Source organism: Takifugu rubripes, chromosome 8, assembly GCF_901000725.2.
Source record: "Takifugu rubripes chromosome 8, fTakRub1.2, whole genome shotgun sequence".
Taxonomy (NCBI): Eukaryota; Metazoa; Chordata; class Actinopteri; order Tetraodontiformes; family Tetraodontidae; genus Takifugu; species Takifugu rubripes.
Genome location: NC_042292.1, coordinates 10,277,483 through 10,303,105, shown reverse-complemented (window position 1 = coordinate 10,303,105; position 25,623 = coordinate 10,277,483). Strand labels below are relative to the sequence as shown.

General features: G+C 49.9%; 1 protein-coding gene across 3 annotated transcripts; it reads right to left on the bottom strand.

Annotated features, from left to right (window-relative positions):
• Positions 1-67: 67 nt before the first annotated feature.
• Positions 68-24,792, bottom strand: afap1 (actin filament associated protein 1). Of its 3 annotated transcripts, none has more exons than XM_029840315.1 (18): positions 24,654-24,792; positions 11,252-11,380; positions 11,028-11,110; positions 6,831-6,939; positions 6,530-6,741; positions 6,281-6,460; positions 5,148-5,234; positions 4,725-4,800; positions 4,306-4,458; positions 4,021-4,232; positions 3,388-3,533; positions 3,198-3,312; positions 2,752-3,000; positions 1,794-1,920; positions 1,551-1,715; positions 1,291-1,481; positions 1,038-1,205; positions 68-894 (listed from the first exon to the last, which is right to left on the bottom strand). In XM_029840315.1, exons 1-18 carry the CDS (start codon positions 24,679-24,681, stop codon positions 868-870), a joined length of 2,457 nt encoding a protein of 818 aa, XP_029696175.1. In that variant the 5' UTR covers positions 24,682-24,792; the 3' UTR covers positions 68-867. The 3 variants fall into 3 exon arrangements, with proteins under 3 accessions (XP_029696175.1, XP_029696173.1, XP_011604766.2); XM_029840313.1 differs by lacking the exon at positions 24,654-24,792 and adding an exon at positions 16,249-16,492; XM_011606464.2 differs by lacking the exons at positions 2,752-3,000; positions 24,654-24,792 and adding an exon at positions 16,249-16,490.
• Positions 24,793-25,623: the final 831 nt, after the last annotated feature.

Here is a 25,623-nt window from a genome sequence, read left to right as displayed (position 1 = left end):
GCAGGTCGGCCCACCTTTGATGGTGGGTTTGTGTTCTGGTTCAACATCACTGAAACAGGACGCGCCAACTTGTCAACAGGTTTATTTCTGTACAGGTGTCACCAAAGCGGAGACTGTCGGAGAATACAAGAGAAGCAAAAGTATAAGGTGCAAAAACAAAAGACTGGATCTGTAAACCCCCCTTCTTACCCCCCCCCCCCCCACAACCCAAACTATGTACAGCAGGTCCCCGCTTGGGCACCAGAACTCCCCCATTGTAACATGCTAGTTCTACTGTGGGTGGGTGGACCAGAGGATTCAGTGTCCAGATTTGGAGCTCCAATGTCCCCTTCTGTTGTTGGGTGGAGCTCTGCTGCCCCCCCCAGGGGTAGAACTCTGCTGTCCACCCAGGGGTGGAGCTCTGCTGCCCCCCCCAGGGGTAGAACTCTGCTGTTCCTCCCGGGGGGAGGGTGTCAAATGTCTTGTTCTGCTGATGCTTTTGTCCAGCCCACAACTTTCCCCCCGTGTGGTGTTTCGGATCGGGCCAGAACTCCCGAGTCATCCTGAACGCCGGTGTGTCTGAAGGGCAGAGGCAGCGATGATGTCATCACTGAGGGCCGGCGTGCGCGTTGACCACGGGGGGCGCCGACGCTTAAATACGTCCACATAAATAAAGACAAGCTCCTTTAAACATTTACAAATAAATAGCGGCGCTTCCACCGTCTCAAATCCTGCAGGTGGGAACTAAAAGACAAACGTCTGCTGACGCGGCGCCGGCGGGATCTGGTCACGTGACCCGCGTCCTCCTCAAAGGCTGGATGGAGACGTTTAAATAAATATGTACAATTTGTTTGACGTAAAAGAGTGAAAACATGGAGACGGAGGAGTTTATGTGCCGTTCTTCTGCTCCCATTCCTGCAACACACACACACACACACACACACACACACACACACACACACAGAGTTTTAGTGGGACAGCTCATAGAGACCGTCTTGGACAGCAGCTAAACTGGCTGAAGGTCATGTGACGCGCCAGAACCGTGACCCAGATCTGACCTTGGCCTTCCTCAGGACGTGTCCCCGCACCGCCGAGGGCTTCTGGCCGGGCGGCTGCCGGCGGAGCAGCGAGGCGCTGTTGACGGGCAGGGAGCACGACTCCGTGTCGCTGGTGTCGCAGCTGGAAAACGGCGAGGACTCGAGAGTCCGCCGCGACACGGCGGGCGACTGCAGACACAGAGCGACAGATGGCGGCGTGAGCTGATGGACCATGAGAGAAGAAGAGGAGGAGGAGGACAGGACGGCGGCTGACCTGGAGGCCCGAGGATCCGGATTTGGGCTGGATGGTCAGGCCCAGGGTGACGCCTCCACTCAGAGCTTTCTTCAGGTTCTCCTTCACCTCGGTCAGCTCCAGCTCCAGGTTCACGCACTCCTCCTCCTTCTGTTTGCACTCCTCCTCCGTCTTCTTCAGCCGCTCCGCCAGCAAAGCGTGGGAACGTTTTCCTGGACGACACGGACGGGCCGGTCACATGACAGGGTGACGCTCCCTGCTGGGGTCGGAGCGGGACTCACCTGTGGAGGTTTCCAGAGCTGCTTTCATGTCCCTCCTGTCCTTCTTCAGCTGGCTCAGGTGGCTCCGGATCTCCTGCTTCCTCTTCATCAGCTCTTCCTCTTTGCACTGCAGCCGCCTGGCGTCCGCCTCCACGCGGTTCTTCCCGTACTTGCACTGGTCTGCGTCTGCAGCAGGAATCAGCTGAGCTGGGTCTGCCGCTCAGGAGGTAGCATCGCGGCTAATCTGAACATCGGGTTACGTACCGGAGCCGTTGCGTTTGAGCGAGCCCGTACCGTTCATCACGTTCACCGCGCTCTTTTTCACCTGCTTCTTTGGATCCACCTTCTGTTTCCACGACAACCCGTTGGTCAATCCCTTTGATCCCTTCACCTGATTGGAAGATCAAAGAAGAAGATAAAGAAACTGCAGGTAAATCAACAGTCTGAAGCCAGCAGAGCATCATCTACCACCTGGTTAAAGACCACACATGTGGGATGTTCCACACACGGCACAAAGGCGGGGCTGAATTAGACCCCGCCCACTGGAACGGTGGCACCCATCCATCCACCCACCCACCCATCCATCCATCCATCCATCCACCTTCCATGCATCCATCCACCCACCCATCCATCCATCCATCCACCCACCCACCCATCCATCCACCCATCCACCCATCCATGCATCCATCTATTCATCCATCCATCCATCCACCCACCCATCCATCCATCCACTCATCCACCCACCCATCCATCCATCCACTCATCCATCCATCCATCCACCCACCCATCCATCCATCCACTCATCCACCCACCCATCCATCCATCCACTCATCCATCCATCCATCCACCCACCCATCCATCCATCCACTCATCCATCCATCCATCCACCCACCCATCCATCCACCCATCCATCCACTCATCCATCCACCCACCCACCCATCCATCCATCCACCTTCCATGCATCCACCCACCCATCCATCCACCCACCCATCCATCCACCCACCCATCCATCCACCCACCCATCCATCCATCCACCCATCCATGCATCCATCTATTCATCCATCCATCCATCCACCCACCCATCCATCCATCCACCCATCCATCCGCCCACCCACCCATCCATCCATCCATCCATCCACCCACCCATCCACCCATCTATTCATCCATCCATCCACCCACCCATCCATCCATCCATCCATCCATCCATCCATCCATCCATCACCTTCACTGCGTTCTTCACTTTGGTGTCCTCAGACAGAAACTTAGAGGAGACTTTAGAGCCTTGAGGTGTTTTGTAGTGACTGTTAGAGCAAACAGAAGAAGAAGAAGAAGAAGGAGGTGGTTTTGCAGGACAGCGAGCAGCCAGCTCAGGTGAAGGCACGTTCTCATACACGTCAGTGTTCTCATAGTGTAACGGCTCTTTCAGCTGGCGCCCCCCAGTGTTGGAGCTGGAGTTTAGCGCCTCCAGGTTCTTGGGTTAGAGCAGGTCAGCATGCAAGCAGGAAGAAAGGAGAGAAAAAAGCAGAGAAAGAGAGGCCACAACAGAGGCAAGTTAGCCTAGCATAGGGTGTAGCATCTGGTAGCTCAGGGTGCGTTTGGAACATACATAACCAGTAAATAAAGGATCAGTGTCTGCACGAATGATGCTAATCGGGGTTCTGTTCTCACCGTCCCATTAATGGGCACATCATCATAGTGCAGGGCCATCCCAGTGGGACAGGCGTAGCCGTTGACCGGGTTGTCCAGGTAAGGGTTTGGAGACACAGCGCGCTTGCTGGTGAAGCTGCGGGGAGGAACGTCACTTTGAGACAGCAGCCAAACAGAACAACAGCAACAACAGAAGCTGCGACCCCCTCACCAGAAGGACTGCTTGGCCAGCTGGATGATGTTGGCTGTTGTCTCCACGTCGATGTAGTCGTAGTGCAGCGTGGCTGGATCAGTGGTGGAGCCGGTCTCAGCCAGTAAGACCCCCAACCACCGCCCCATCGCCTCTGAGGAGGACGCCTGCAGAGAGACAATCATACCGGTTTAATCCAGCCCAGACCTGAGAATCAGAACTGAGAACCAGACCAGAACTGAGATCCAGAGCTGAGGACCTGACCAGAGCTGAGATCCAGAGCTGAGGACCTGACCAGAGCTGAGATCCAGAGCTGAGCTGAGATCCAGACCAGGGCTGAGATCCAGAGCTGAGGACCAGACCATAGCTGAGATCCAGAGCTGAGGACCAGACCAGGGCTGAGATCCTGAGCTGAGATCCAGACCAGAGCTGAGATCCAGACCAGGGCTGAGCTCCAGAGCTGAGCTGAGGACCAGACCAGGGCTGAGCTGAGGACCAGACCAGACCAGGGCTGAGGACCAGACCAGGGCTGAGCTCCAGAGCTGAGCTGAGGACCAGACCAGGGCTGAGCTGAGGACCAGACCAGACCAGAGCTGAGATCCAGACCAGAGCTGAGCTCCAGAGCTCCAGGAACAGGACACTGGAGAAGCTCACCTCCAGCACCGCCACCTCCTGGCCGTTACGCAGCAGGCGGAAGGCAAACGGGTGCTTGTGGTCGAGGCCGGGGCTGACCTCGCAGCCGCGCAGGGGCAGCGAGGCGATGTGGCTCTTCAGGTCGTCTCGGTCTTTGTGGAGCAGCAGCTGGTTGTCCTTCAGGCGGCACCAGCGCTCCCGCCAGCGGTTGTTGGACAGGACGTTAAGGTAACCTTAGCGAGGTCAGACACGCATCAGTCCGCCGCCCACGTCCACTCAGACCAAGACGGCGGTCTCTGTTCTCACCACACGTGGGCACGTCCTCCTCCGCCGACGACGTCTGCTCGTCCACCGACGGCTTCTTCTTCCCCAGGCCGATGATCTTCGTGATGGTCTTGCCTGCCCCCTTCCCCACTGTCCCGCTCTTCTGCTCCGACTTGGAGCTCTTCTTTCCTTTTCCTGAGACACAAGCACGGATTACAGACGGAGTTTGACGGATCCGTGACCCCGGTTCTGCTTCAGGGTCCGGCTGGGTAGACTGAAGAGAACTCTGGAAACAAGGTCCAGACGCTCTGATCCTCACTGCTGTTTGTTTGAAAGACTTCAGCGGATCAGGACGTTCTCGTGCGCGCCCGGCGCCCCACAAACGCCCCACAGAGGTGTGATCTGATTGGCTGGAGGCCGCAGCAGCAGAAATAAAAAAAAAAGAAGCGTGAGGTTCTCACCTTGGTCCTTACAGTCGCTGTGTCCGTTCTCATGAGTCAGCTCGCCGTCAGAGCTGGGCCTGTCACATGAAGCCTTCTGGCAGGACGGGAAGCGTGCACGCACACACACACACACGCACACACACACACATGCAAACAATGAGCCCAGATGAAGACAACAGGCAAGAACAGCTGTCGAACATTAACTCTTTCATAAAGATTTTTAGTTATTACTCCCGACCACTAGGGGGCGGTGCGCGCTCGCGCACTGACACAGCTGGATAAATTCCCTCCTTTTGCAATCACAAGTATGTAAAATTGGTTGCTGAACTGTTAAAAACATATATTATATCTAATGATCACTTTAATTCTCAATCATCGATGTTTATTCTACCTCGACGGGGTCAATTGAACCTAATGTTGGGGCGCGTCGGGAGAATTTACCTTTTCCAGCTCAGGTTTGTGAACCGGGGATCCAGATCCAACTCGGTCCAGATCCACGTTCCCATTAACGCAAACTTCTTTCATCACCTGAGCATGAAACGCACAATTAGCACCGTCAGCACAGGAACAGACTCGGTGCCACAGGTCGGAGGGAGGGTGGACGCCCGCAGCTCCGCTTGGGCGCCGCCATTAAAAGATCCTCCGATGGATCCGGCTCAGAGCCCAAAGAGGGAGCACACGCTGACAGAAGGGGGCGGAGCCGTCTGCTGCACGCATTAGAGCCTCGACCACGGAGCCCTTCAGGGCCCGCAGACGAGATCTGCAGGGCTCAGACGGGGTGACCTCATCGCACTTTGGACCAGGAATGCCTCCACAGATCCGTCCTGGAATGTGGCGGTAGCGCCGCGCACAGACGAGCGACGCCACGGCGCTGCATCGACGTACACTCAGACGCGAGCATCTTTGGACGCAACCTTCAGGCGTCTGTGGGAAACAGCGCTGCAGTTCTCCAGAAATCAGCAGAATGGAGCTGATCAGGAGAAGAACCCTCGCGCGGATGTTCTGCAGGAGAACGTTTGGAGGAACTGTCTTCTGTGAGACGTGAAGCCTTTAGAGCACCTCGTGGACCTTCTGATCAGGGGTTTCTCCTGATACAGATGTACCATAGAACATTTAGTGGGCTCAGCTGACCCAGATGCACGTGATGGAACTTTAGTCTGCTTCCAATATCCTGAAACCCGACTAAATCCACAAACCAGGTCTCCCGGCAACAGTGGGTGCAGCTGTTATTGAGGCTGGGGTGATACATGTTGTATATTTTCACAGGTCTGATTGAGGACGCCTGCAAATACCTCAAGGTCACCTGCTCCGGTCGATCAATAAACACTGGCTAATTAGCATGAGGAGGCTAAAGTGCTTTCAGCTCTGGTTCCTGGTGGCTGGGAACAGAGTTGAAACTTAAGGGAAATGAAATAACAGCGCCAGTGTTTCCAAGAACTGACACGAGCTGCTGCAAGTCGTCAGGGAAGTGCCTCGCTGCGCCCCAGTGCTAAGACAGTGCTAGCCGCTAGCAAGCCCATCTGATTTAGAAAACCACGACGGCAGTGGCGCCACATGACCGCTCGCCCCGTTACCTTGAGCCACTCCTCGGCCTGCTCTTTGCTCTGCACGGCTAGCACCAGAGGGTCTGCCCCCTGGTGGACGATCTTCAGCTCGTGCTTCTTCTTCTTGCCGTCTTTGGGGACGTGCGTGACGCTGCACCCAGACAAGATCAGCTCCATCTGGGGGGTGTGGTCTTTGGAGGACTTGTAACACTGAAGACGCGGGAGACATTGTTAGCCTGGTGTCGGACCGCTAACCTCAGACGCTGGTCGGGGCCTCACCAGCAGCTTGTTGTCTTTGATGACACACAGCAGTTTGGTCCACTGGCCGAAGCGCTTCTTACGCAGCAGGAAGGCGCAGATCCGAGCGTCCTTCACCAAGTCCATGGACGCCTCCTCTGACGGCCACTGGTGACGCATCTTCTGACCTTTGCCGTCCTCCTCTTCTTCATCGTAGGACTCGTAGGAGCTGCTCATGGCGTCCGAGTCGTAGTCTGAGGATTTGACAAACACCAGAAAGCATGAGCATGAAATTAGCATCCGTGCTATCAAGTGCGTTGCGTGTGTGTTGGGAGGCACTCACGGGAGGTGATGTATTCTGGAGCTTTTCCAGGACCTAAAGGAACCGCCTCTTCGTAGTAACCTTCAGGTAGGGAGGAGCTGGGCAGAGGCGGAGGGCCGCTGTTCGGAGGCTGCACACACACACACATAAACACACACACACACGTTTATGAGATGCATTCGTGTACTGGAAGTCAGACGCGGGGGTGGTCCCACCCAGCCGGTTCCTCCACTCGGTGGTCTGGTCCCAGGATCTGTCTCTTTTTGTCTTTGTTGATCATTTTTGTCCATCTACAAACATGCTAACCAGATGGCCCGTGTGGTGGTTTTAGCCTGGTCCCAGGAGCCACATCACAGCTTCAGCAGCATGCAGCATTACCCCACGTCTGCCGAGCTCTCCCCGTCACTGCTGATCAACCATTCACTCAGGTCAAAGGTCAAAGAGGAGGAAGGCTGTGGCGCCTTCAGCTGTGTGACGGTAGAGGACCGAGTGAATCACGGAGACCCGCAGAACCAAGACCAGAGCCGAAGCCGCGACTGACACTGCTGAGCAGATTTTAAGATTAACAAGCTAACAAGTGTCAGGCTGTAAAGTTGAGAACGCCTGTTCGCACCATGACCAGGCTGCACCGACGACCACCGCTCTGACCAATCAGGCTCCAGCACCGCTCTGACCAATCAGGCTCCAGCACCGCTCTGACATCAGCGGCCGTGGGACAGGCTTCATCCTTTGCTGGGTTACACTGGAGTTGTTTAGCACGACGCCTCATCCAGGCGGTGAAATTATGAATCAACAGGCTCAGTCTGGATTATGTTTGCACTTTCAGACAGTCACAGACAGACCAACACTGGCCTCCATCATTAAACCTCTGTCATTCCCTCCATCCCATCTCTCCGACTCCTATCGACTCCTCATAGCCCCCCAGTCGTGGCTCCTCCTCATCATCATGGCCGTCCCTCCTTCATCACAACAAACCTTATCTCACATCCTTCACAGGAAACAACTTCATTCTTGGCAGGGATAGACCGGAACACCAAACTCTCCAGGCCTGGGGGGGGGGGGGGGGGGGGGGGGGTGGGGGGGGTGGACACACAATCCACTGTTTTCTGTCAGTGAAATTACACCGCTAACACGCTAACACACAGTCATAGCAGTCAGGAAGTAAAGCGACCCATAAATACATCGAAATATCAGACTGGCACACATTCTGATCTGGATGCACTCAAAACAGGCCAGGAACTGACCAAGAACTGACCTGGAACAGACCTGTAACACACCAGGAACTGACCTGGAACACACCAGGAACTGACCTGGAACAGACCTGTAACACACCAGGAACTGACCTGGAACAGACCTGGAACACATCAGGAACTGACCTGGAACAGACCTGTAACACACCAGGAACTGACCTGGAACACACCAGGAACTGACCTGGAACAGACCTGGAACACACCAGGAACTGACCCGGAACACACCAGGAACTGACCTGGAACAGACCTGTAACACACCAGGAACTGACCTGGAACACACCAGGAACTGACCTGGAACAGACCTGGAACACACCAGGAACTGACCTGGAACAGACCTGGAAAACACCAGGAACTGACCTGGAACACACCAGGAACTGACCTGGAACACACCAGGAACTGACCTGGAACTGTCCTGGAACAGACCTGGAACACACCAGGAACTGTCCTGGAACTGACCTGTAACACACCAGGAACTGACCTGGAACACACCAGGAACTGACCAAGAACTGCGCACACGTCCATGTGTCCTGTCTCCATCCTGGACTGACCTCAGGTCAGGTTTTCCAAAGGTTTCCCTCCCCTGCTGCAGCGTGAGACGGTGTTGGCAGGCGCTGGTGGGGACCAGTGATGGTTTCGTGTTCTTTACAGGCCCGAACAGACTGCTTCATTTTCAGAAGGGTCAAAAATGCTCTAGTGAGCAAATAAAAGATGGGAAATGGGTTTTCCATTCATGGCCCAGTTTAACAGTGGGGGTTTTCCAGAACCTTACCAGCAGCCGGGTCTGTTTTTTTTATAAACTTGCTCAAGTCTCTCAAAAGTTCTGAACTGAAAATGGTTGGATGCAAAAAGCCTGAAAGAGCGGGAGCCCCGCTGGGAAGGGAAACATATCGGCCGGGACACGCTGGGACACACCGGACAGCAGACACATGGACGCTGCATGTCTCCGACGTCAATGAGCGCGACCGCTCACTCTAGTTTGGGAAAGGTTCCAGCGCAGCATGTTGTGACCTCACTCACTAGAACACCACACAGGTATGAGGGACACAAGCGGGGACACGTTTAGAGTGGACGCAGACAGGAAGGATTTGGGACCAGGACAGGAGGAAATGAAGTCCACACAGGGAGTCAGACTGGGTGGATACACGCCAACATCGCAGTCAAGATGCAGACATGTCTGCACAGCACAGCACCAGAGGGAGGGCAAATGGGTGGGTGGGCGGGGCATGGAGAGGGGTGTGGGCGGGGCATGGAGAGGGGTGTGGGCGGGGCATGGACGGGGGCTTCTGCAGGATCAACACAGATGGGAATCATTAATACCTCAGCAAGAAAAGTGCCTAAAACAGTCTGTTAGCATCCACCCACCCATCCATCCATCCATCCATTCATCCATTCATCCATCCATCCATTCATCCATCCATCCATCCATCCATCCATCCATCCAAAGTACAGGAAGGTAGAAAATTCACCTCATATTTCAACACTTCAGAGGGATTTGATAACACTTTATTATCTTCAGATTAGTGTCAGATTTCTTCTCTGTGTGTGTGTGTGTGTGTGTGTGTGTGTGCGTGCGTGTGTGTGTGTGTGTGTGTGTGTGTCTCCTGAATATGGCCAGGTTGGTGCATCAGCTGCTGGGGTTTAACACTCCTGTTGTGATGCGTCACTTTTCCAATGGCTGCTCTGTTGGCATCCGTGACGAAGATGGTGGTGTTTAGCAGCTCCAGGCCAGGTCCACTGACAGAGTTCTGCAGACACAGTCGATCCAGGCTCCCCCCCGTCATGCTGCTGAACCAGCTCCAGTCCTTCAGAACACCTCCCACCTTCATTCACCTTTCATAAGAAACTAAAAATGTTCTGGCTACGTAGTTCCCTGATATGTAACAACGTACTTGGTTCTATTGACCAAGCTGTCCATCACACTGAGGGTCTTCCTGAATGCGCTAGGTCCTGCTCAAGGTTTCTTCCTGTTAAAAGGGAGTCTTTCCTTGCCACTGTTGCCTGTTGGGGGGTCAGACCTTGGGTTTCTGTAGAGGGCCTAGAGACCATTTTGATTCTTACAGACACCATGTAGAGAAAAACGAACTGAAGTGAATTAAATGAATGATCATACCACCACTAAGGACACCGTATCAACATCTGCGTCTTGTCTTTGCTGGTGTTGGAAGGTGTCACGGCCCACACGTCCATGAAGAACAGATGCAGAATGAATGCTGGTGCAAGTCCGTTAGCTGTGCTGCTAACATCATTGTGAAACCACATCACCAAACCAGATCTACAGGGTCTGGCTGAGCCTCTGCGAGCCCCATCCCCTTTATTCATCATGTGCTCACAGCACTCCTGGAGCAGGTCCCATAAAACAGGTGGTATCATTTGTATGATGAGGAGAAAGCACCGTGTTATTGCAATAGCAGAGGTGTCATCACGGACTGTTGGGGCGATGCTGTGGACTTTAACTACGAGCTGTAAAGGGCTAGGACATCACACACATGCGCGTGGAGCTCTACTAATGCTAGGTTGTTGTATATATGGTAGAAGCTCAAACTTTGTGTCTGTGTTGATTTAAAAAGAAATGTATTTGCATGTCTGCCACGTCACCTAAAAAGTCGTTTCACCAGAACTCGGTTCACTCGGTTTGCGAACGCTTTTCTTTAGCAGCTTTTTCAGCCAAAAACAGGTTAGCATGTGCTAGCTTTAGCCAATCAGGGATCAGGAAGAGAGGTAACGAGCAAACTGCTGGGCAAAACCATCTCATTGCAGCCTTTGTGGAGTTCTAACCACTTGCCTAGTGACGCTTAGCACATCTGCCTTTTTATATCTTCCTCCAGAACCAGGGATGACATTCTGGCGCCACGGCGACCCGCCTCGGGTCTGAATTCATCTGAGCTCACATCCTTCTCTCATAATCACATCGTCCGAAACAACACAAGCTGCACAAAACCAGGAGGGATTATGGTGTTTAAGGACTTACCAGCCAGGGCTGAGGAATCTCAGGAAGGGGCATCTGGGGAGGGGCCGGCAGACCACTCGGTGTCTCCGGCTTGAATGAGGGCTCTAAGACGGAGGGATGAGACCCAAATGAAAAACATTTTCCATCTTTATACAGGAAATGAGGAAGAATGCGCTCGCACAAGCAGACACGGTTCAGAATGCAAACGTTTTACAGACGGAGAAGCTCGGAACCTGGACCCTCACCTCTCTCCGACAGGACTCTGTGGAGGATGTTGGAGAGGTGCAGCTTCCTCTCTCGGACCCCGGCACTCAGGTACTCCCTGTCCAACAGGTCCAGGAAGAGACGAAGCTCGCACAGCAGCTCCTCCATCGCTGCAGCGGACACACAAACACAGACACAGGTGTCAGGCACGAACACGTCCTCTTATATTAGCAGGAAACAAGCCGAGATCAAAGCAGACAAAGGAATGGATCCATCGGATCCACCAGACCAGAACTTTCAGCTCTGAGAGAAGACAACGCTGCAGGGATAGGTCATCAGGGCGGGTCATACTCCCCCTCCAGGGCTCAAAGGCTCCACGCTTAGCAAAACCCTCCCAATCTGGAGATCAGCGCTTGTGCCACCGCCAGGTGATCGGATCTGAGGTGAAGATCATACTGGAACCCAGCTGCAGATCCGGGCTGCACCTGTATGACCTGCCAACTTTGTTTATAGGGGCTCTATCACAATCATCTCCTAACCCTGACGCTGAGCATGCGCACGAGAAACCCCGGCGCAGGCGTCGCGCTCCCTCTGTCGCACAGCGCGCCCCCTGCAGGCCAGTGCGGTACTACAACACAGCCTGTGGGCCGCATTCCTCACCTCTATGTCAGCATGGAGACGCACAAAATATTTGTCCTGAGAACTTGATCATTAAGGACCTTACTCATCTAAAGACAGCATATTTTTCAAAACACTGTCCACTTCACAAATTCCACAGAAAGCTACGTTACGCTGTCCTGCTCGGCATCGGTGTGGCCGCCAGCATTTGCTTGTTTACGCTAAAGTGTGTGAGGGAGCAACAACAAAGGTGATCCTCAACTGACAAGGAAAGAGAAAGAGGCAAGATTTCAGCTCAATGTTCGGGAAACCGAGCCTTGGCTTGCTGAGTCGGCACCTTCTGACAGGTGAGGAACCCTCAGGTAACACGGCTGGGATAAAACCAGCGTCAGCAGCTGGATGCACCTCGGTTTCAGTCCAAACATGTCTGACGAATGTGGACCGACGCAGCGCTGAACAACTGATTCAGGATCAGGTCGGTGCTTCAAAGGTGGGTCAATACAGGTAGGACGCTGTAACAGGCTCCTCTCCAACGCTGCAGGGTTGCCATGTCTTGTCTGTGTGTGCGCTGTGTGTGCACTGTGTGTGTTACAGTGTGTGTGTGCTGTGTGTGTGCGCTGTGTGTTACAAACACAAACCCAGGGATGGGTAGCTCGCGGTGGGCTCTTGCGGAGCGACAGGGTTAGGGGTTAGCTTCATTAGCTAAACTGCAGGAAGAGCGCGGGACCCTGGTGACTCCTCGCCGTGGCAGATGTTGAGAGAACATCTGTAACTCTGCTCCCTCGCGCAGATCCCGCACCATTCTGGCCCCTCCTGTTTCCAGAACAGCCCGGCTCACTTTACTGCTCCATTTCCTGGAGCTTTGTGCAACCTGTGCAAAACTTTCCCTCCGCCGCGAAAACGCCATTAAAGCCTCCAGCAAACACGGAGGACCACCCTCCAACAAGGCCCGGGGGCACCAGAAAGGTGCCCCACCCCCTTTCTCTTGCCTGCTCGCTCCTGTTTCTTTACACCTCCTTCACGGACCGCGGCCTGACACTCCAACCCTCGCCACGCACTCCCCCACCTTCAGATCTGTGACGCGCTGTTGAGGGGTAACGCTGGCGTCCGCCCCACGTCAGAGGTGCTGACCAATCAGGGGGAAGATCTCCCAAGAAAATAATGATACAAGCGCACACTCAAACCCAGGGATCGCAACACACACGCACGTCGGCGTCTCAGAACACAGCCGGCTTCACCGCTGAGGCATTAACGGGGAACTCAAGATCCCACGAGTGGGAGGAGGAGGAGGAGGAGGAGGAGGAGGAGGAGGAGGAGGAGGAGGAGGAGGAGGAGGCGTGGCTTCAGCCCTCTGCCCAGAATGACACATACTGACATATGTGTGTGTTTCAGGTTTCTGGTTTACAGATAAAGATAATTGGACTGTTTTTTGTCCCAGTCTTTGTCCCCTTCTCCACCAAGGATGGTAAATACCTGTGGCCTGAGGTGTTTTCAGAGGGAATATGTCCCAATATTTTCCTCTGAAATCGGCCGGGGCCCAAAATCGTACATATTGAACTTATATTGCATCGTGTGCTGCCTCTCCCTCTTCGTTTTCCTGGATCACCTGTGATCACACGAGATCTCTGGCTGCTTTAGCAGCAGTGTCTTTAACATCAGTCGTGTGGTCAAGAGACAACCTTTGAGACTGTCACGTGCACGTACCAGGCTTCAGAGATGTGCATCGTGATTCACAGATCGCACATCTGCGGCGCCCTGGTCCAGATGCCAGGGCAGCCCATCACCAAATCTACTTCCCCCCAATGAGGGAGGAGGGTGAACGTCAGGTCACATCTGTCTTCATCACTTAGCAGGGAGGCTGTCGCACACACACACACACGCACACCCACACACACACCCACACACACACTCAGATAAGGAAGAGGTGTTTTATATGTGTGTGTGTGACAGCGGAGGACGGGGGGTTACAGCCGTAACCCCGTTGGGTTATAGTGGTCATCATCACTGTTACAGTATCCTCTGGTCTAACACAAACACAGGACAGACCCAACGACTTGGCCACCTGGACCCTGTACTCACTCCCGTCCTCAGAGCGAAGGGCTGATGTTTCCAAACATCTTCCTCATCCTCTCTCCTGTGTTTGTGCCCCAGGTGTCTAAACCAGGATTATCCTCATAGGAAACAGAGGAACCAACCTCCAGAGCGTGGTTCTTCCATAGGTTTCTTCCTGTTCAGAGGCAGTTTTCCCTAGCTCAGGGGTCCAGGGTTAGGGCCAGGACCATCTTGACCCAAACAGGTGCTGTATTGGTTTATCATGCTGTAAAATTAGAGTTCTGGGGGAAGTTAGAGCGAGGGGAAGGGTTTGGGTTATGGGGTTAGGGCTGTGACTCTACAGCATATTTGTCTCTTCCACACTAAAACAGTCCAAATGTTCTGGTCCAGACCACTGACAGGCTGGATGCAGCTTCTGTGTGGGTCTGCTGGTGAAAGTGGGCCAATCACAGAGGTTTGATAAGTGCAGCCTGGAGAGAGAGAGAGAGTTGTTCGGCACGAGTTTAAAGACAGGCTGTCTAGCTATGCTCTCATGGCCCGGCTCTGTAATTATGAGGTTTGTCTCGTTCTGTTGGACATGCCAGCCCAACATCACAGAGGCCGACTGGCTGCTATCAAACAGCACAGGTGGTTTCGCCTGCTTCCAGATGTTCTCCCCGACCGCAAGCATCCATCAGAGAACCTGAAGAAAGGAATGGTGATGATGGAGGTTTACAGAAGTTCTGAGGAGCCAGGAAAGTAGGAGGGTCAAACGGCCCTCCATCATCAGCTAACACACAGATGATGTTTGGAAGATCCCTTTGGTGTTGCCTTTAAAGATAATTAAAGGTTGTTCTATGTAAAACCACAGGGCTAGAAGATGTGGATGGTACACAATAAGATGATGGAGCTCCACTAGAGGGCCTTTATCTTCTACTGGGAACAATGGGGAGCCTGCATTCTCCCATCAGACCGGAACTGGTGGCCATCTTGGTGTGACAGCTTTTGCACTGGTGAGGACATGGGAGCTGTGGAGGCCATGATCCCTGGTGTGTTCAGTCCAACCCAGTCCTGCTCTGCACGGTCCATGATTAGTGATCCAAGATCTATGCAGTCCCACCCAGGTCCTGTCTGCACAGCCCATCATCAGTGATCCATACAGTCCCACCCAGTCCTGCTATGTACAATCCATAATCTGGTATCCCTTCATCCGTGGTCTGTGATCCATGATGATCTGAGATCAGTGCAGTTGCAACAAAGATCTGCCTTCCTTTACCACACCTTCTTGTGAAGACACAAAGTTCACCTGATGTGTGTGAGGTGACTGTGTTATGAAGTCACCTGCGTCTGGAGGTCCAGACACTGGTTCATCAGTATTACTAACACACCTGAAGACCCTCAGGGAGAAACTAACTGCTAACTCAGCAGATGCCAGAAGATTCCCACCTCATCAGACATCCCAGAGTCCAGGTAGATCCATCATAATTAAAGGAGGATGTTTAAATCTGCCCAAAAGGCAAGTGGGAACACTGAGAGGCTCAACGCTGTCATTCAGAAAACATTCATCTCCTTCGCCAACATCTCAGTCCTGATAATGTGCTCATATTTCAAAGCTTTAACCGAGCGAAAGAGCAGAATTTTTACAGGTAATGAGGACAAAGGTGAGCGAGCTCGGTGCTGTCAAGGCCATTAAACATCTCCATTGCTCCTAAAGCGTGAAGCTCAGCTTAACATGTCTGCACGAAGCCTCGGTAGGGTGCCAGAGGACTGAATCAAGTCCACAGACATCTGAAAACCGACCACAACCTTAATAACACCGTCAGGAGCCAGCTCTGGCCACGCCCCCGCGCCTATTGGCCACACCCACATTTGATCCACGCTCTCCTTTTTGTGCCTCGGCTCACTTTCTGCAAAGATCTATTAAAGAAAAAAAAAGTTTGGCGTGACCGATTACAAAGGCATTATCGCGAGGGGGGGGGAATCGATTTTCTCCTCAGCGCGCGTGGCCGTGCGCGCGCGGACACGTCACAATTAAATCATTTATTCCCCAGCTGAAACATTAAGACGCGAACCAAAAAAAACACACAGCAAATCCGAAGTTTACGCAAAGGTCAGCAGCTTTGGAAGGAACCCTGACGGACAGACTTTATGTTTCTGAATAAATAAAAAAAAGAGTAAAATGTCCATTCCCCAACAAAGAAGCGCAGATTTAGCAGAAAAAGCCGTAGATGGCTGTTTTATGAGCGTGCGTGTGGAGGAGAGACGAGCACAAACTGCAGACAATGACGGCTCAGATGGACTTTCCAACTCAGCTAGGAAAGTCAAGGCGTTTGCATTGTCCAGATTCCAGGGAGTTTTCCTGGTCAGACGGAGCATAAAGGCCACTCACCCCTGTTGGAAGTGAAGAGAACGGGCTCGCTCCGCATCGTCCACCCAAAGTCATACAATCCGAGCAGGGACACCCAGGAGCGGTCGACTGTCCAGCGGCTCCCCGGCACCTCTCTGACCCTGGATAACTTCACTTTTTGGTTTTTTGAACACTAAAACAACTGTCTTTTCCTCTGCGAGTCCTTCTTTCCCCCTTTCTCTCACTCCTCCTCCTCTCTTCTCCGTCCCGCTGCTCTCACCCACTGACGCTGCATTTACAGACAGTCGGACAAAAGGAAATTCCACGTCTGTGGCGCATAGACAAAACCAATCTATCATATAGTGGGTAAACATTTGAAGGATGAATTCCATTATCCAGTGAGGTTTGTGTGAAGATCCACTTTTAGAGCTGGTAAATTATGGTTTTTATGAACTATCCATTTAAGATATTCTTCTGGCTGTAAGGGGGTCAGCTCATTCTGGACTCTGTTTATATGATTTAATGTGTATCATTGAATCATATAAACAGTAAACCATGTAAATATTGGAGTCATTTGACAAATGTGCTGACTTCAACATGGATCTGACTTTTCCTTCCTGTAATTTAACCCGAGGCAGGACCTGTGGAAGGTTTGAACTCTGACAACAGATAAAGACTAAAGTTCAGCAGTCATTCACAAGTCATGTTCTTCTGGAGGGAGGACTCAGAAGCATGTTTTAAAGCTCACAGACCCAAACAGGAACATCACTGAGGGGAGGCTAGTCTTCATAATTACACACCATTACCTTGCGCCCCCCTTCCCCGCGTCACATCCCAAGGGGCAGTAGCCTTAGTTCAATATCCCATCTGTCACTGGGGCAGCAGGATGGGGGAGGATGGGGGAGGATGGGGGAGAGGCTGACTCAGCCTGCCCAAAGCCATGTTGCACTTTCCTCCCCTGCAGGGAGCTGAAGAAGAGCCTCGGCTCACCTTCCTCAAAGGGGGCCACACCTTCAGAATGGTGAATTTTCACAGATTCTAACTCGCAAGCAAACCTCTGATCACATGGCCTTTGTGCACGTTCCAGAGGTCAGAGGTCAGGGAAGGCTCCACAAACATCTCCCGACCACACTGGTGATAGCTCTTGATTATAGTCATTATTATTAGAGGTGTTATATTAAAAGTGGACACCACAAATGTGATGACAAATCATGATAGCACTCTTTTCCTGCTCCTTCTCAGGGCGCCATGATCCGTCCATCATCATAAAAGCTTTATGATTGTATTTAATTCCAGTGTAATAGAATATTACAAAGGCTGTAACGTAAATACACCCCCAAATCCAAAGAGAAATAAGCCAAACTCTGTTTTAGCTGTATTCATTTTAATGATAACTTCAGTAGGTTTAGGATAAGCTCTGTTCTCTTGAACTGTTATTTCATCATAAATCTGATGGTTGGACAGCGATGTGGTGACACAACTGGCTGTGGAGTTCTGCTCAGAACCTGTCAGGGCAGCAAGAACCCGATCGTGCTCCTGCTCTATAACAGCTCTGCATGGCGGAGGAGTGTTCTCTGTCCACAGCAGGAGATGTGAGTGAAATCTCCTGGAATCAACCGACGGAGGATTAACGTCCAAGGATCTGCTGAGGTCTTCTGCAAGCCCACGTGTTCCTCTGTTGCATAATCCGATCCGTCTGTGAGAGAACTGCAGCATATGCAGCAGTGGCCCACATCCAAACTGAGCCAAACACACGCAGGCCGGTGCTGGAAATGAGGTCAGGAATGAAGCGGATCCTTTTCCACACTCACAGAATATTCAGAGGAACTCTTGGAGAAGGTCTCAGCAGATCATCTGAGCTAAACACAGTTTCATTATTATCTGTGCAGCTCGCTTTCACGACCTTCTGCAGAAAACAATGAACATTCCACAGCGCTGAGGTCCAGGCCCAGCTGGAACTGCTGAAATCTGAGGAGTAGCCGTCAGCGCTGTCATCGGGAGATGAAGAGGTCATCATCATCCTCCCATGCTGTCTGAGTCACTGTAGCTGCTGCACAGACAGCCTGCCACTCTGAACCGTGGTGTTTGACTCTGTACCACTGTGTCTGTACCACTGTGTCTGTACCACTGTGTCTGTAGCATTGTGTCTGTACCACTGTGTCTGTAGCATTGTGTCTAATTGTGTGTTATGTTACCGTGTATTACATGCTAACGTGAAACAGAAGGTGATCCAAAATGTGAAATTGAAGCCCTTTTCCTACTTTGAAGTTCCCTCAGATGAATTGGTTTACTTTAGAATTGGCTTGTAATGGCTTCGACGTGGTAAAAAAAAAAGGTTCTCCACACTGCCTGGAGCCTTCAGATATCCCCTTCAAACCTCTACTTAAATAAGGGTGGTGGAACGCAAACGCAAACCAGAAGGAGTCCGTCTCCAACCCGAACCTGCAGCACGTGACCGTGAGCCACCATCTGAGAGCAGTTCGTTGGAGAGCTCAGAGAAGAAGGTCAATCAGAAGACAGCAGGACAGACCTCCAGAGGTGTGTTTATGATTCAGGTGTGAAGACATTATGGACTACAGATGGAGCTGCATTTCTGTTCAGTCGAACATCACGAGGAGAACTTGTTATTCGTCAATTGTGGGTCCTTGTATGACACCCCCAGTTTAGATTTTCTGACTGATATCTGTGATGTCAGAGCTCCGATTAATAAAAATGGTTCCGTCCTGGTCAGCAGTTAATGCTGATAGAAGCACATCTGGAGAGGTTTTTCTTGCCCAGAGCAGCAAGGATTATAAATCAGTGTTATATAGGATCCATATGTTCCAACCACGTGGATGGAAGAGCTGAGATGACTTCATCGGACCAAGAAAGTATCCAGGATCCGCTTGAGAGGGGGGTTACAGTCCAAGCGCCTTGTATAGGGCGAGTGTGTCTGTACAAATGCGACTCATTAACACTTTATGTTAGTTCTCCTCAGGTTCGTGCACATGGCTATCTGGTTCATCCCCAACTACCGTAATTTCTGGACTATAAGCCGCTACTTTTTTTCTACACTTTAACCACTGCAGCTTATTCTACAGTGTGACTTATTTATGTTTTTTTCGTGGCGCACTATCACAACTATTGTGAATCAGTAATTTTTACTAACCCTCATCAACATGGAAAATACTAGAAGAAAAGCATATGATGCGACTTTTAAGTTAAAAGCGATCACTCTGGCGGTTGAAGAAGGAAATCGAGCTGGCGCACGTAATCTTGGCATTACGGTAATCAATGGCGAGAAGGTGGAGACGCCCGCATAAAGAACTGATCCAAAGCAAAAAGACGACAAAAGCTTTTAGACGTAAACATCGCAGGTGGCCCGAGCTTGAAAACTTCCTGGAAGACTGGGTCAACACAGAGAGAGCAGGCGGCCGCGGTGTTTCCACTGTACAAATCAGACGGAAGGCAAAAGCAAGTGCATGAAAATAGAAGATTTTAGAAGTGGGCCATCGGGGAGTTTTAGATTGTTCATTGTTTGAGTAAAAAAGCATAAACAACCTAATTTGTGTGTAGCTGATACAAACGTATATTTTAAGGTAGCTGCATTACAGACACCGTTAGAAAAAAAAGCATTTACCGGTAGAATATATTTATGTTGCTAAGTGGATTAAATTAAAAGTTAAAAAATCCTGATGTGATAAAATTTGGATTCAAGGTCTCTGTATAAACGCACAAGTGCAAAGAGTGGCTGTTGTTTCTTACCTGTCTGTTTGTCACTCGTCAGTGACTCGTCTCTTACGGTACTGTACTGAATGTTTTCGATCAAATTTTTCATATTACTACGTGGGATACCTGCGGCTTAAAATCCGGTGCGGCTTGTATAAGTACAAAATTGATTTTCTTTCTAAAATTAGATTATGAGGCTTATAATCAGGTGCGCTCTATAGTCCGGAAATTACGGTAGTTGAAGCTAGTGAAACTATTCCTCGGGTAATTCAAGGACAGCAATTAAAAATAAATAATCACGGAAATTTTCGTTGCCTCAAGTAATTGTTTATTTGAATTTAGGCAGAGTGTTTCACATCGACGACATTTGATATGTCACTCATGCAAATGAAGATGGAGAAGGAAGTGAAAATGTTCAGTAAGGAGCGGGAAGGTGTAAGAACTGAGGGGCGTTGCAGTAATGGCGGTGTTTCCTCATGTGTAGGGCAATCAGACTTCTTCCCTTGGATCCACCACCTCTTTTAAAGAGGACGTGTGTCCAGGTGGAATTTCAAAATCATTTTGTTCTACTCGAGCCTCAAATTTGTTCACCAAATTTGTGTTGTCCTGTACAAAGTAGTCGCGGCCACCCTCCCCTGCCGAAGGGTCGTCTTTTCCACGTCTTTTTTAATCACTTACTCGAAGGAGTTTTCAGTAGAATATCCAATTACTGAAATATTTGATGGCTATAGTAGTATACCAATGCTATGTTGCATTATGCTAATTATGATTTTTTTTCCAGGACTCAAAAATCAACACTGCTAGTTGAGGCTGAAATCATTTGTCTTGTGTCACAACAGGAAGCAGGTTAGCTAAGGATAACATGCTGTTTCAAAGCTGCGAATATAGAGGAAAGCAGAATTCACATGGGTGGGAAATGCAACACTTACACAAATATAAAACCCACACTCCGTGGTCTCAGTGACATTCAATCCTGAGCCCTCAAGCTCAGTCTGCAACGGGAGGGAAAAAGGAGGGTCTTCCAGAGAAGATGATGATGTCATGAGAGAAAAAATGATGGCGTTCATGAGCCTGTCTGCCAACACCATGTCGTACAACAAGAGCACAAGAAAAGTCATGCTGCCGCATTCAGAAGCCAGATCATGGTGAGGCTAGCTCAAACTGGGTATCCTGGACAGAGGATGTGATGTCCTGGTTCACAGGACTCCTTGAGGATCTACTGATGACAAACCTCCCACGTCTTTAGTTGTGATGTTGACACCTCCGGGCCGGTTGTGTTTATGTGTTTGTGTTTGTGGAGGGACTCCAGTGTGAAGGCAAACCTCCATCGATCTGTGCTGGAGCAACACCTGATGTTCTTTGCTGAACACCACAACAACGAGAGGAGGTGAAAACAAGAAAGGAAAGACAGAACAAAACCTCCTTCGTGTCAGCAGACTTTTTTTTTTACTGCAGGCTTAATAAACAGATCTGATCTCCAATCGGGCTGTAACGACAGGTCAAACCTGCTTCAGCACAGGAAATTGAATCCTGCAGCTTTCGGGGGGTTTTCTTCTCTCTGGATGAAGGAACAACCTCTCTGTCCAAAAACAAACAACAGAAATGAAAAGACTCACAGGCCAGACCAGGATCTGTACTGGTATCCAGTCAGCTCTGTGATGGAACTTCAGCATGCTGAGATGCTTTACGTCAGAATTAAAAAATCAGAGAAGGGTCTTTCAAAACGACTCGATTTTTTTATATTTTTTTTACAGCTCAACAAGCTGTCACTGAGCTGGAGACACTGGTAAACACCAGAAGCTAAATGAGCTCAAATGGGAATATTAATCTAACTCAGAACAACAATATGAAGAAGATATCATCAGACTGAGGAGTGAAGGGTGTCTTCGATGAGATTTAACCTTTCCAGCAAAGACGGGAGCTACAGCTGTCAGCCCTGGCAGGAAACTGGTATTGTGATGCGTTCAAGGACCTCACCTCAATCTGGTCTTTTGAAGTCATAGCACTGAAACAGCCCTACTTAAAGTCACAGATGACCTGCTACTCTCCTCTAAGCAGCTCCCTCCCCATTCTCCCCCTCCTCAAACTCTGTGCAGCTTTCCATACCAATCGCTCCATCTATTGGCATCACCAACTCCACACGCTCCTCGTTCACCTTCTACCTGTCTGACAGATTCCACCAAATCTCCATCTGACAAGGAGTCCCTCAAGGCTTGGTGCTCGGTCCCAATCTTTTAATCCCATACATGTCCCCACTTGGTCAGATCACCCACTTCCTTCTCCATCTTCATGATACACAGCTGGATATCTCCACCAAAGCCATCACTCACATCATTCCATCTCCGTAGTATCGCACGTCTCCACCCCCACCCCTCCTCCTCGGCCAATGAGACACTCATCCGCACCTTCAGCACTTCCAGACTACATTACTGCAGCAGCTTCCTCTCTGTCCTCCCTTCCACTGTCCTCCAAAAACTACAGTTTGTTTAGAACTCCTCTGCCTGGTTTCTCACCCACAACCACTCTATCCTACATCCTCTTCACTGGCTCCCCATACAGCAGCACATCAACTTTAACATCCTCTCCAACACCTGCAAACCTCTGAGCCATCTTGCACCCTTGTACCTGACTGATCCCCTCCATCACCCAGGCAGGCCCAGTGGAAGCGCTGCTAACAGCTTAGCTGCTGCTGTGTTAGCTGTTAGCCATGTCCTGACACGACATCCAGCATGCGAGCAGTGCAGCGTGGCGTGACCATTGTGATCAGGCGTGTCTTCACCCTCCTCACAAGCACTGACAGGTAGAGAGCACCGGGTGGTCTCAAACACACACACACACACACACACACACGCACACACACACACACACACACACACGCACACACGCACGCACACACACACACACACACACACACACACACACACACACACACACACACACACACACACACATGATTCCTCCTCACCTGCAGGCAAACACCTGAGACACAGCAGGAAGCTTCATCACAGGAAGGAGGACAAACATGAAGGTCACGTGTTTCAAATAGACAAATCTGTGATGTCTGTGGGTCAAAGGTCATCAAAAACTGGGATAGTGTCAAATGTCAGGTGGCATTCTAACATCTGATCACCATTTCCTGTAACATTTCCTGTGTCTGACCATAGATGACCACAGATTACAGATTATATTATATTAGTAAAGCAGTAAATTACATTATCTAGACACCATGAGATGAGATTATATTTGTTCAGATTAGATTAAATCAGATTAGATTAGGTCACATAGGATTAAATTATTTCAGATTAGATCAAATTAGATTAAATCACACCAGATTAAGTAAACTCAGATTAGAACAGATTGGAATATAAACAATTAGCTAATATTACATCAAATCAGATTAGAGTAGATAAAATCAGATGAGATTTTTATCAGATTACATTACAAAAAAGTTTAGTTCAAAATGAGATCTGATCAAATTATCTTACTTGGATCAGATTAGATTAGATCAGTTTCGATTAGACTATGTTAGGACAGGCTATATCAGTTCACATCAGATTAGATCTTCAGAAGAGGCCAACACAAATGTTTGAATCTGATTGATCCCTTTGCACTGGTGCTTTTGAGTCTTTGTCCATCTGAGGAGGCTCCAGGCAGGACTTCCTTCCTGTTATTCTCCATTGTGAGTTGAGGAAAAGGAAATCCCGGGGAGAAAGTATACACCCTCATCACTGAAGATTAAAACAAAAGATTGAGCTGGTGAAGGGTGTGAGCGCACACCATCATGCTTTATTTTTACTAGCCAACTCTCAGAACAGAGATTTTATTGAAAATGAAATTGAAACAGTGTTTATTTACAGTCATCACATTCTCCAGAGAAATCATCTCGAGTCTCATTCTTTGTACAGTGTTGCTTTTTTTGGTCAGATTAATCGGATTCCTTTCTTTATCGCTCTCTCCCCTTCTCATACACACACACACACACACACAAACACACACTCACACACACCAGCACCCCTCTTCCAGCTCCACTCTAGAATCAGACAGGAGCTTGACCTTTTTGGAGACACTTTCTTCCTCAACTGTTCTAGGATCAGTAAAATAACTGTCTACACATTATTACTAGGTGACCAGACAAAATGATAAATGGAGCTAACAACCATCTGGCACCCCAGCTGGAGTGGAACTCCCTCCTCCCCACCCTCCTGCAGGGTTAAGGATGATGCTGGAGCAGCCTCCAGTCTCCATCCAGGGGCCCAATTGGATACGCTGGCCAATTAGCCAGTCCTTCCTCCTCCTCCTCCTCCTCCTCCCTATGTGCCACATGCTCCTTTGCTACAGTCACCCCATCACCGACACTCACCATTTTTTGTAGAAACAGTTTTATTCCATTCTTAAATCAGCACAGTCACGTGCTTCTGGGTCAGCAGAAAACATGAAAGAATAGATGCTAAACACAACTAGCATCATCTGAAGAAAGAAAGTCTATTTTGAATGCCACATACATATAGCATCATTTTACAACGCTGAGGGGTTTTTAATAGTGGGGGGAAAGTACAAAGCACAAAGAATGTGCATAAACAGGCCTGCATGTCTGAAAACACATAAATGGATTATAAAAGCTAATAATCCAGACATGAGAACACATCAGTCAAAAGAAGCTAACCACCAGAACATTCCACAGCCGCATGTGAATGAAAGCAGACGGACAGTAAAGTTTATGAAAGCCCAAACTCTCTTACCTTTGCCGTTTTCCTCTTTTTCCATCATAAAATAACCAAAACAATAACGCTGCCCTCTGAGTGTTGACAATGGAACCAGAGAGGGCGTGCCGTTTTAGCCCCTCCTCCAACAAGTGACTGACACTTGCGCTGACCAATCAGCTACAGGGACGTGGGTGGGGCGACGTTACTTGGCTTGGAGGCCACGTGGGAGTGGAGACGGTCCATTTAAAAAGAGGAAATGATTTTAAATGTCAAATTGAGGGTTGAAGGACTTTTCTAGGTTCTAGGTGTGTAATATTGAATTTATCTTAGACGTTAAAGATAGTTTGGCAGTAAAGTGAACCTTTGTTTTTAAGAGTTACCATAACAGACGGCTGCAATAGATATGGCAAGTTGAGTTTCATTCCCGTCTATTAATGATTTCTTAAATTTTACCATTTTTTTGTATAACACAGTCCTCCATTTATGCTGCAATTTATCTATTTTTAAGTTAATATTAATGGTCAGTGATTTGACTGATGATTAAAATGAAATAACAGATAAATGAATGTTTCTGATGAGCTTACATTGTCTTAAAGGCATGAATTAATCATTAAAGTAGGTCGTAAGCAGTGAAAAACGTCTGCGATTGGGAGGGTCTGACTGGACCCACAATATAACGCATCAAAGTTTGTTGAAAGTTTGGACAGATGCAACAAAGAAGAGTTATGATTCAGTCAAGCTGCTGGAGCAGTGCTCCCCCAACCTTCCTCACCCCAACTAATCCTTTTTACTAACTCTAACCAGATCACAATTCTCTCTGTTGTGACTGAAGCTGGCTGAGCTTGAGTTTGCTGAGACAAAGCACCTGGTGTCTTATTTTCTCTGACCTTTTCAGTGACTGTCTTCCACAATAATGCCGATGATCCTGCCGTTTCCAGACCTACACACCAGGAATGTGGACAGACATGAATCATGAATCATTCATCTTTGATGAATAAACCTTGTC

Bases quoted from the DNA above. Each gene is read 5' to 3' on its own strand.
- afap1 (XM_029840313.1), bottom strand. From the start codon at position 16,285: ATGCGGAGCGAGCCCGTTCTCTTCACTTCCAACAGGG. The intron at 6,742-6,830 runs GTGAGTGCCTCC...TCAAATCCTCAG, and splicing joins TCCAGAATACATCACCTCCC to ACTACGACTCGGACGCCATG. The intron at 4,459-4,724 runs GTGAGAACCTCA...CTTGTGTCTCAG, and splicing joins CAGCGACTGTAAGGACCAAG to GAAAAGGAAAGAAGAGCTCC.